The sequence below is a fragment of the Rhinichthys klamathensis genome, unplaced genomic scaffold (assembly GCF_029890125.1).
Source record: "Rhinichthys klamathensis goyatoka isolate OS25496 unplaced genomic scaffold, OSU_Roscu_1.1 h1tg000178l_1, whole genome shotgun sequence".
Lineage (NCBI taxonomy): Eukaryota > Metazoa > Chordata > Actinopteri > Cypriniformes > Leuciscidae > Rhinichthys > Rhinichthys klamathensis.
In genome coordinates this window covers 1,559,078-1,570,540 of record NW_026606707.1, presented here as the reverse complement: position 1 = coordinate 1,570,540, position 11,463 = coordinate 1,559,078, and the positions used below count along the sequence as shown (strand labels likewise).

General features: G+C 43.2%; 1 protein-coding gene across 1 annotated transcript; it reads left to right on the top strand.

The window, feature by feature from the left end:
* Positions 1-714: 714 nt before the first annotated feature.
* Positions 715-11,097, top strand: rpl5a (ribosomal protein L5a). Its single transcript, XM_056260805.1, has 8 exons — positions 715-834; positions 1,249-1,318; positions 2,614-2,729; positions 2,826-2,960; positions 3,045-3,247; positions 9,328-9,505; positions 10,458-10,546; positions 10,932-11,097. Exons 1-8 carry the CDS (start codon positions 832-834, stop codon positions 11,029-11,031), a joined length of 894 nt encoding a protein of 297 aa, XP_056116780.1. The 5' UTR covers positions 715-831; the 3' UTR covers positions 11,032-11,097.
* The last annotated feature ends 366 nt before the right edge of the window (positions 11,098-11,463 follow it).

Genomic DNA, 11,463 nt, shown 5'->3' with positions numbered 1-11,463 from the left:
TCACAAGGGAAGTCCCTCTATAACACTTGAGCCGGGCAAATAATTTTTTATTACCCATCAGAACCCGATTCATTTTTAAAATGTATAAGAAACTTATTTGATTCTTAGAGGATTCTCATTTGATCCCATTAGGAATGCTTTGTTAATTTGTTCAAATCGTTTAATCCTACATAGAAATTAATTTAGGAGTTTGTATCTATAGAAATGAAAACAAATTAATTGCTTTCCTACCAGCCTAGAAGTTTGAGTGCTTCATTCACTATTTTAATATTTTTTATGATTGAATGCCCGTTCACACAGAGGACGATAACTATAAAGATAACGATAAAGATATAGTTCTAAAAATCATTTCCAATATTAAAAAATAGCAGAGTTCACACAACAGCTATAACGATATAACAACACAGAGAAACGAAATCGTTGAAATCACTTTCAGAAGGATTTTATCAGAGACTATTTGGACTTTGATTTTATCCAGCTGATTAACTATATACAAAAAACATTGACAGCCAATCAGAATCCAACTCGCTGTAACGAGCTCGAGCATTTAAAGCGGCAGAAAAACAAGCGCTTAGAATAAACAGAGCTAATAAATGGTTATCTTTATGGTTATTATCTTTATAGTAGGCCTAATAATTATTGGTGTGAACGGGCCTGACTATCCTGCCGTGTTTCCTCCAGGACGCTAGGAGCGCACACACTTCTGCGTGCGCGTGTTTTGTTTATCCGGTCGCAGCGCACCATGAACTTCCTTTTCTCAGTGCAGCGGGAGCAGTATCGGAGTCTGAAGACTTCAGTCTCCCAACCTAAAGGAGAACAAACGATTACAAAATGGTCAGTAAATCACAAAAATACAATGTTCTACTCGTTACATGCCCTCAACAGCTATTTCAGCTCGATTTCCATGAAAGATGAACTCATGAAGCGACGGGATGGTATTAGATTCAATCGGTCATTCCAGTCGCTGCGTGAACGTCAGTGGCACATTTCCCTCGAAACACTAAAAAAATATATTTTATTGACACTAAACGCAAAAATAAGCATGTTTTTGCAGTGTGTGTGTTTGCCCTGTTTAAAAGTCTGTTCTTTTATTCGGTTTTGCGTTGTCATGTTTACTGTCACTTCGTGCACCGCATCATCTGATCATAACCAGAGGCAGCCAACAGTGTCATTAGGATTATTGCTTTTCAAATGTCTACTGTCCTGCTTGTCAACAGTTTAACTTACAAATAAAGCTGTCTGTTGCAGGGCTTCGTTAAGGTGATTAAGAACAAGGCGTATTTCAAGAGATACCAGGTCAAGTTCAGGAGGAGGCGAGGTATGTCAACGTGTTTCCTTACCTTTGGGGAAGAATATTTCCAGTTGTCACAGTCAACGGGCCTGAATGTGTTCCTTCTGGAAAAACACCTGAAAGTGAAAACTATCTATGCTGGTCTTTTAGATGGTCAACAAGGATGTCTCAAGTGGCTGAAACTAGTGGTCAACTAATGTCTTTTAGAGAGCTGGGTGATCTGTGTGTGTGTGTGTATATATATAACAGAAACATCTTCACAATATTTAATTTAAAGATAGTAAAAACATGCATAATAATTGCTGAAATGAAATATTTATTTTACATAATATTTACAAAATTAGAAATAAATAATTTGAAAATGATAAAAACATGTTAAAAATATGAATAAATAGCAAGTAACTGTAAAAATCACTGTAAACACCAGTCCACTCAGTAATCTGGCAAGTTCCGTGTGCACTAGGAATAATATTTTTTCAAATAAAGACAAGGTATAACTAATTTTACATACTGCACACAATGAATATGACATGAATACAACATAGTGGCCTACTAAATATAGAGCATTATAGTTTGAAATCAAGGACTTTGTTTGGCCACTCAAACTCCTCTAAGGGCCGGTTCACCCAGAACGTGTTTTTAAAGTGAGAAGCACGCAGTTAAAACTCAAGGTGTCAAGATTTAACTTGAATGCAGTCAGTGTCGTGCTCGAGACATAATGGTGCGTTCACGTGCTATGGTAATTATGGTAAATGCCAAAAGCCGACGTGGAAAATGCACATGAACACCCCCTCATGTGGTATTTTCCACTGGGCAGCTCGCAGAATATTTTGATGCACGAGTTGCCAAGATGAGATAACCTTTGACCTTTTCAAAATGGCGGAGAGCAACGCGAGAGTCGTGAATGGTAAAAATATGTGCTATTCATGAACTAGAAAATATACAGCATATTATTTACCGTTTGAGTTTTGATAAATGATTTTCTTGCTGTAGCAGATGACTTAAGCAATCTAAAATAGTTTTAGTTAAATAACAGGTCTGGATCTCCATCTTTTTACCACATTACGACAACAAAAGCACTTGAACGCAACACACTGGTAAATACCAGTTCACAAGTGGAAAATATCATATTTTCCATAGCACGTGAACGCACCATAAGATAAGAGACGTGAGCGCAACCGTCAAACACGTCCGTCTAGTGTGTTTACATAGAAAATCAATGGAAAAGCAGTGAGATAAAAAAACGTGTTCTGGATGAATGGCCCCATAAGACCAACTTAGGATGATTTTTCAACAGTTGCCTAACATACTTGCCCTTTCAGAGGGAAAAACTGACTACTTTGCCCGCAAACGCCTTGTCATCCAAGACAAGAACAAGTACAACACACCGAAGTACAGGATGATCGTTCGACTCTCCAACAGGGATATTGTTTGCCAGGTATGAACTACTACCATGTCGTCTTTGCCATAGTTTTTGAAATCTTGCTAATTACCGTTGGTTTTACTGAGTGTCTTATGTCTTTCTCTCTGTCAGATCGCATATGCCAAAATCGAAGGCGACGCGATCGTCTGCGCTGCTTACTCTCACGAGTTGCCAAAGTATGGCATTACTGTAGGACTGACAAACTACGCTGCCGCCTACTGCACCGGTTTGCTGTGTGCACGCAGGGTAAATGTCCTTAGTATTCATGAATGTCTAGTATTGTTCAAATCTCATAGTATGGTCTTACTCAGATTTGTTTTCTGCTTACAGCTGCTGAATAAGTTTGGTCTGGATAAGGTCTACGAAGGCCAGGTTGAGGTGACTGGCGATGAGTTTAATGTGGAAAGCATTGATGGTCAGCCAGGGGCGTTTACATGCTACCTGGACGCTGGCCTCGCCAGAACCACCACAGGGAATAAGGTGTTTGGAGCTCTCAAAGGAGCAGTGGACGGAGGACTGTCTATCCCTCACAGGTCAGTGCATGCTGTTTTTTTTTTGTTGTTTTTTGCAAACTTAGACAATGGACATTGATTCAGCACTTTTGGATGCATGGGTGCATTAAAAAAGTCTTTATGAAAACATTAAATATTCTCCTTAAAAATAAGCTATTGGTCTGTATGGATTGCCTGAAGTCAATAATAAACACCTGAGGTTTGGTCAAATTTTTTCACGGTTTTGACTGTGGTTTTAAAGTGATTCCTGTGTGAGCTGCACTTCATGCATCACTACACTACTGACTAGTGATCGCACCTTAATAATGAGAAACACATAGTTGAAGAAAGTTTACTCTTCTGACATGTTCATAGGTGAAGTTTTATTAGGAAGAGGAAGAAATGTATGATTATAAGTAGGGGTGAGCAATATAACCAAAGTCTTATTTCACAGTATGAGAAATTGTATTTATCTCGATATATCTATTTTTAGTCTATTTTTCTTATTAAAAATAAGATCAAAGAAGCAAATTACAAACAGTAGTATCTATACAATAGAGCAAAGATACAAATAATAAATAAATAAATAAAAACAGTTTTTTGGCTACAGTAGGTTTATTTAACAAGTTGTAAGAAATAGTTGAGAAATTGAATAATCAAGTGTTTAACTAAAACACTGCATAGTTTTCACTCTTGAATCAAATATGAACCGATTCTTATTAAAAATACAAAATTGATTAAAATCAAGAGCGGAGTGATTTTCTCCTTGTCCTTTGATTAACATGAGACAGACAGCAGTTTATTATGCTGCTGTCCTTTTAAGACCAAATACACAGATAGGACTGGGCGATAAAACATGAACGATATTTATCGCGATATAATTTTCCTCTATAAAACGATAACAAGGTTTCGATAAATTAGATATGTTTTATGCGCCACAAGCAGAACGAAACAGCGCTACTCATTTGAACTGTGCGCCACACAGACCATTTATCCGCTCGGTTCAAGGTTTAAACGGCAGCGCTGACCGATCACATGACCACTAAACAGTGCTGTGAGATCTAGTGAAAAATGTTCCAGTTCTGTGCAGAGCCCTCCCATACAAACCACAGATCAACTTAGTTTAAGTGTAAAGCCAGATAAAACGGCTGACATTCTCAACAACACTCATGCAGAAAACAGGTGCAGCGATGATACAGTTAGAAGCCTTTTCAATCCACAAGTCGCCAACATTTGCCTTTATTTACTGTAATAACACTAACTGAAACCATGGGATTGTGGCATAAATGTGGTATATTCATATCGCATTTTATATTGTCATACTGGTGTCATGCAGTAGGTGGCGGTATGCACCTTCAAGTGGGTTTGCCAACCACCATTTAAAGGAAAAGAAACTCGATGTGCTTAGGTGAACGACGCATGTTCCAGCTTCCGTGTTTACCATATTTGATGCGCACTTTTGTAATGAATCACTCAAATTATTTAACTTTTTTTTTTTCTTTTTGTTGCAGTTATTTTGCTTATTGTAAATATAAAATACAAAGTTTATATCAGTAGTCCCATATATTTGGAATTGCTCCATAGTGAACGTCACGATGCACCTTTTTTACATTTGAGTCCCTGAGAAACACTCTGCACATCCCTGTATACATTGGATTGATTTGAATAACTTTAATGTATTTGAAGTGTGCAAAGCACTAGGAAAATACAAGTATCAGATCGGGACTCCGTATCGGCAGACACTCAAAATTCAATGACTCGGATAGGTGGCACAAAAAACTTAATCGGGACATCCCTAATAATTACAGTATTATCTATTAAGCAGTTACTGTGCATTTGTATTATACTAAATTAGGCTACTATTTTTCATAACAAATGCAAATGCTTCACCGAGCGCGCAGATACACACAGGAGCGTTTGAAAGGATCTGTCTGTCAGCGGATCTGGATCTGTCTATCAGCGGATCTGTCTGTCAGCGGATCTGGATCTGTCTATCAGCGGATCTGTCTGTCAGCGGATCTGGATCTGTCTATCAGCGGATCTGTCTGTCAGCGGATCTGGATCTGTCTATCAGCGGATCTGTCTGTCAGCGGATCTGGATCTGTCTATCAGCGGATCTGTCTGTCAGTGGATCTGGATCTGTCTATCAGCGGATCTGGATCTGTCTATCAGCGGATCTGTCTGTCAGTGGATCTGGATCTGTCTGTCAGCGGATCTGGATCTGTCTATCAGCGGATCTGGATCTGTCTGTCAGCGGATCTGGATCTGTCTGTCAGCGGATCTGGATCTGTCTATCAGCGGATCTGGATCTGTCTATCAGCGGATCTGTCTGTCAGTGGATCTGGATCTGTCTATCAGCGGATCTGTCTGTCAGCGGATCTGGATCTGTCTATCAGCGGATCTGTCTGTCAGTGGATCTGGATCTGTCTATCAGCGGATCTGTCTGTCAGCGGATCTGGATCTGTCTATCAGCGGATCTGTCTGTCAGCGGATCTGGATCTGTCTATCAGCGGATCTGTCTGTCAGCGGATCTGGATCTGTCTATCAGCGGATCTGTCTGTCAGCGGATCTGGATCTGTCTGTCAGCGGATCTGGATCTGTCTGTCAGCGGATCTGTCTGTCAGTGGATCTGGATCTGTCTGTCAGCGGATCTGGATCTGTCTATCAGCGGATCTGTCTGTCAGCGGATCTGTCTGTCAGTGGATCTGTCTGTCAGCGGATCTGTCTGTCAGCGGATCTGTCTGTCAGCGGATCTGTCTGTCAGCGGATCTGGATCTGTCTATCAGCGGATCTGTCTGTCAGCGGATCTGTCTGTCAGTGGATCTGTCTGTCAGCGGATCTGTCTGTCAGCGGATCTGTCTGTCAGTGGATCTGTCTGTCAGCGGATCTGTCTGTCAGCGGATCTGTCTGTCAGCGGATCTGTCTGTCAGCGGATCTGTCTGTCAGCGGATCTGTCTGTCAGCGGATCTGGATCTGTCTGTCAGTGGATCTGTCTGTCAGTGGATCTGTCTGTCAGCGGATCTGTCTGTCAGCGGATCTGTCTGTCAGCGGATCTGTCTGTCAGCGGATCTGTCTGTCAGCGGATCTGTCTGTCAGCGGATCTGTCTGTCAGCGGATCTGTCTGTCAGTGGATCTGGATCTGTCTGTCAGCGGATCTGTCTGTCAGCGGATCTGTCTGTCAGTGGATCTGTCTGTCAGTGGATCTGTCTGTCAGCGGATCTGTCTGTCAGCGGATCTGTCTGTCAGCGGATCTGTCTGTCAGCGGATCTGGATCTGTCAGTCAGCGGATCTGTCTGTCAGTGGATCTGGATCTGTCTGTCAGCGGATCTGTCTGTCAGCGGATCTGTCTGTCAGCGGATCTGTCTGTCAGCGGATCTGTCTGTCAGCGGATCTGTCTGTCAGCGGATCTGTCTGTCAGCGGATCTGTCTGTCAGCGGATCTGTCTGTCAGCGGATCTGGATCTGTCTGTCAGCGGATCTGTCTGTCAGTGGATCTGGATCTGTCTGTCAGCGGATCTGTCTGTCAGCGGATCTGTCTGTCAGCGGATCTGTCTGTCAGTGGATCTGGATCTGTCTATCAGCGGATCTGTCTGTCAGCGGATCTGGATCTGTCTATCAGCGGATCTGTCTGTCAGCGGATCTGTCTGTCAGTGGATCTGGATCTGTCTATCAGCGGATCTGTCTGTCAGCGGATCTGGATCTGTCTATCAGCGGATCTGTCTGTCAGCGGATCTGGATCTGTCTATCAGCGGATCTGTCTGTCAGCGGATCTGGATCTGTCTATCAGCGGATCTGTCTGTCAGCGGATCTGTCTGTCAGCGGATCTGTCTGTCAGTGGATCTGTCTGTCAGCGGATCTGTCTGTCAGCGGATCTGGATCTGTCTATCAGCAGATCTGTCTGTCAGCGGATCTGGATCTGTCTATCAGCGGATCTGTCTGTCAGCGGATCTGGATCTGTCTATCAGCGGATCTGTCTGTCAGCGGATCTGTCTGTCAGTGGATCTGTCTGTCAGCGGATCTGTCTGTCAGCGGATCTGTCTGTCAGCGGATCTGTCTGTCAGCGGATCTGGATCTGTCTATCAGTGGATCTGTCTGTCAGCGGATCTGTCTGTCAGCGGATCTGTCTGTCAGTGGATCTGTCTGTCAGCGGATCTGGATCTGTCTATCAGCGGATCTGTCTGTCAGCGGATCTGTCTGTCAGTGGATCTGTCTGTCAGCGGATCTGGATCTGTCTATCAGCGGATCTGTCTGTCAGCGGATCTGTCTGTCAGCGGATCTGTCTGTCAGTGGATCTGTCTGTCAGCGGATCTGTCTGTCAGCGGATCTGTCTGTCAGCGGATCTGTCTGTCAGCGGATCTGGATCTGTCTGTCAGTGGATCTGTCTGTCAGTGGATCTGTCTGTCAGTGGATCTGTCTGTCAGCGGATCTGTCTGTCAGCGGATCTGTCTGTCAGCGGATCTGTCTGTCAGCGGATCTGTCTGTCAGCGGATCTGTCTGTCAGCGGATCTGTCTGTCAGCGGATCTGTCTGTCAGCGGATCTGGATCTGTCTGTCAGCGGATCTGTCTGTCAGCGGATCTGTCTGTCAGCGGATCTGTCTGTCAGCGGATCTGTCTGTCAGCGGATCTGTCTGTCAGCGGATCTGTCTGTCAGCGGATCTGTCTGTCAGTGGATCTGGATCTGTCTGTCAGCGGATCTGTCTGTCAGCGGATCTGTCTGTCAGCGGATCTGTCTGTCAGTGGATCTGGATCTGTCTATCAGCGGATCTGTCTGTCAGCGGATCTGGATCTGTCTATCAGCGGATCTGTCTGTCAGCGGATCTGGATCTGTCTATCAGCGGATCTGTCTGTCAGCGGATCTGGATCTGTCTATCAGCGGATCTGGATCTGTCTATCAGTGGATCTGTCTATCAGCGGATCTGGATCTGTCTGTCAGCGGATCTGTCTGTCAGTGGATCTGGATCTGTCTGTCAGCGGATCTGTCTGTCAGTGGATCTGTCTGTCAGCGGATCTGTCTGTCAGCGGATCTGTCTGTCAGCGGATCTGTCTGTCAGCGGATCTGTCTGTCAGCGGATCTGGATCTGTCTATCAGCGGATCTGTCTGTCAGCGGATCTGTCTGTCAGTGGATCTGTCTGTCAGCGGATCTGTCTGTCAGCGGATCTGTCTGTCAGCGGATCTGTCTGTCAGCGGATCTGTCTGTCAGCGGATCTGGATCTGTCTGTCAGTGGATCTGTCTGTCAGTGGATCTGTCTGTCAGCGGATCTGTCTGTCAGCGGATCTGTCTGTCAGCGGATCTGTCTGTCAGCGGATCTGTCTGTCAGCGGATCTGTCTGTCAGCGGATCTGTCTGTCAGCGGATCTGGATCTCTCTGTCAGCGGATCTGGATCTGTCTGTCAGCGGATCTGTCTGTCAGTGGATCTGGATCTGTCTGTCAGCGGATCTGTCTGTCAGCGGATCTGTCTGTCAGTGGATCTGGATCTGTCTGTCAGCGGATCTGTCTGTCAGTGGATGCGGATCTGTCTGTCAGCGGATCTGTCTGTCAGCGGATCTGTCTGTCAGCGGATGTGTCTGTCAGCGGATCTGTCTGTCAGCGGATCTGTCTGTCAGCGGATCTGTCTGTCAGCGGATCTGTCTGTCAGCGGATCTGTCTGTCAGCGGATCTGTCTGTCAGCGGATCTGTCTGTCAGCGGATGTGTCTGTCAGCGGATGTGTCTGTCAGCGGATGTGTCTGTCAGCGGATGTGTCTGTCAGCGGATCTGTCTGTCAGCGGATCTGTCTGTCAGCGGATCTGTCTGTCAGCGGATCTGTCTGTCAGCGGATATATTAGGGATCCGCTGATAGATGCCTGCTTTCAAACACTCCTGTGTGTATCTGTGCGCTCAGTGAATAGCGTCAAAGATGTCTATTTACAACATGTTTTTGAAGCGTTGATCATTGTAGCCAATCACAGACACATATGTTGAGCGCATGAATTAATCCATTCAAAATTCACTTTTGCAGTTTCTGATGATTGTCTTTGCTTTAAGTGATGCCACACATATTGTCACAAGTTCCATCCAATTTTGTGAAGTTGTATGTCCCATCTTTATTGATGGGTATATTGACATTGTAACTTTCTTTCTCAGCACTAAACGGTTCCCGGGCTTCGACACTGAAAGTAAAGAGTTTAATGCGGAGGTTCACAGGAAGCACATCATGGGCCAGAACGTGTCAGAGTACATGAGCTATCTGATGGAGGAGGACGAGGACCTGTACAAGAAGCAGTTCTCCCGCTTCATCAAGAACGGCGTCACACCTGAAATTGTAAGAAACCACTTTGCTGGATCACTTTACTGCAAACTTTTGTTTGCCTTTGGATTTGAATGGATCAAGCAGTTGGAGTCATTACCTTTTAAGAGATAGTTCACCCAAAAAATTAGCCCATGATTTACTCACCCTGAAGCCAGCCTAGGTGTATATAACATTCTTCTTTCAGACTGATACAATCTGTGTTATATTAAAAAATGTCCTGGCTCTTCCAAGCTTTATAAAGTCAATGGGTATATTTTTTTGGAAGTCCATCAAAGCGCATCCATCCCTGATAAAAGTGTTCGAAACGGCTCCGGGGGGTTAATAAAGGCCTTCTGAAGTGAAGCGAAGCATTCGTGTAATAAAAATATCCATATTTAAAACTTAATCAACTAAAATAACTAGTTTCCGGCAGACGGCCATACGCAAGTCCACTTACGGCAGAAGAGTAACACTTGACGATGTTTGACGTAGGATGTAGGAGTAGCGTAAGCTTTGACGCCTCTCGCGGTTCAAACAAACAGGGCTGGGCAACCGCGTTCGTCATTACGTTGTGCGTCAAGTTCAAGGGTTACTCTTGGCGTAAATCGATGCGTACGGCCAATTTTCATTTTTGGGTAATTATCTCTTTAAGCATTGTCACAGAACTTAAACATTTTGTTGGTTCAGGTTCACTTGTTGCTTTTCGATAAACTACTCCTATTAAGAGTCGGGGCACAGATTGATAATCTTTTTAAGATAGGATATGAGAAAGTGTTAATTATTATGTTGATCAGAGACCGTATCGTCAGTAGATGAATACTATTTGTGACATAATGCTGGTGGCTAAATCTCATTCTTTAATTTCTTGAAGTGTAATTCTTGTTTGTTGTGTACAGTGTAGTATTTGAAAACATTTTCAGCATTTATTGTCAATCCTGTGGTTTACCTTCACACGTCTCATGGTGTTATTATCCGGTTCCTGCAGGTTCTAGAGATGTACAAAAAGGCTCATATTTCCATCCGTGACAACCCAGTTCATGAGAACAAGCCCAAGAAAGAGGTCAAGAAGAAGAGGTGCGTTCACACGCTTTATCATTTTTTCAAGTTTTTTCTTTGGGATGCCCTACAATGAAATTGATTGCCATAAAGTTGGATAGTATTGACATCATTGTTCATTAGTATCTGTGTAAATGTTCATTGCAGCTTGACATGTTGCTATAAAAACTAATGTTTGTGCTGTTGAGTTAAAGGGTTGAGCTTTTAATCTTGCCATAAAATCTCAAGTGTGATGCAAAAATACTGTAGTTGCTACTTATTATAGTACTATAATACTTATAGTTAGTTGCATGTCAGTTGCTTGTATTTCCTGTTATTTTTTGTTACCTACATTACCATCTACTACTCTACTATGAGCAGATGAGATGTTTCTTTTCTCATCACTGATGATGTTGTGTTGTAGGTGGAACCGTGCCAAGCTCACTCTGGCCCAGAGGAAGGATCGCGTGGCCCAGAAAAAGGCCAGTTTCCTTCGGGCTCAGGAGGCTGTTGAAGAGGACTGAAGAGAAGAACTGTCAACTGCTCCAAAGAAAGTGTGCACCTTTTCCAAATAAATCATTTGGAAAGAATATTGTGTGTTTGTGGTCTTTGGTACACTAGAACATGAGACGATGTAGATTGATTCGGGAGATTATTTGAAACACTTTTAATGTGCAAAGTCATGCAATCAAATGTTATAAAAATCTCCATTTAACTATCAGCAGCAGTGTGATTTATAAATACACAAAATTGAAGCAGTCTGACAATGTACAATCTGAAACATCCCACTGAAAAATGGTTGACGAAAAAACAAAGCACTTTTTTTCTCTTCATTCATTAGTACATTAAGAATCATGACTCTGAAGATTGACATTTCATATTGTTTTAGATTAAAATCTCATTTTTACCATATCAAGATGATTTTCACTAGACATGCCTTAGGAGTATAAATTGGG

Excerpts from the sequence above, each read along its gene's own strand:
- rpl5a (XM_056260805.1), top strand. Across the intron at positions 2,730-2,825 it reads ACAGGGATATTGTTTGCCAG|ATCGCATATGCCAAAATCGA; the intron begins GTATGAACTACT and ends TCTCTCTGTCAG. Across the intron at positions 2,961-3,044 it reads GTTTGCTGTGTGCACGCAGG|CTGCTGAATAAGTTTGGTCT; the intron begins GTAAATGTCCTT and ends TTCTGCTTACAG.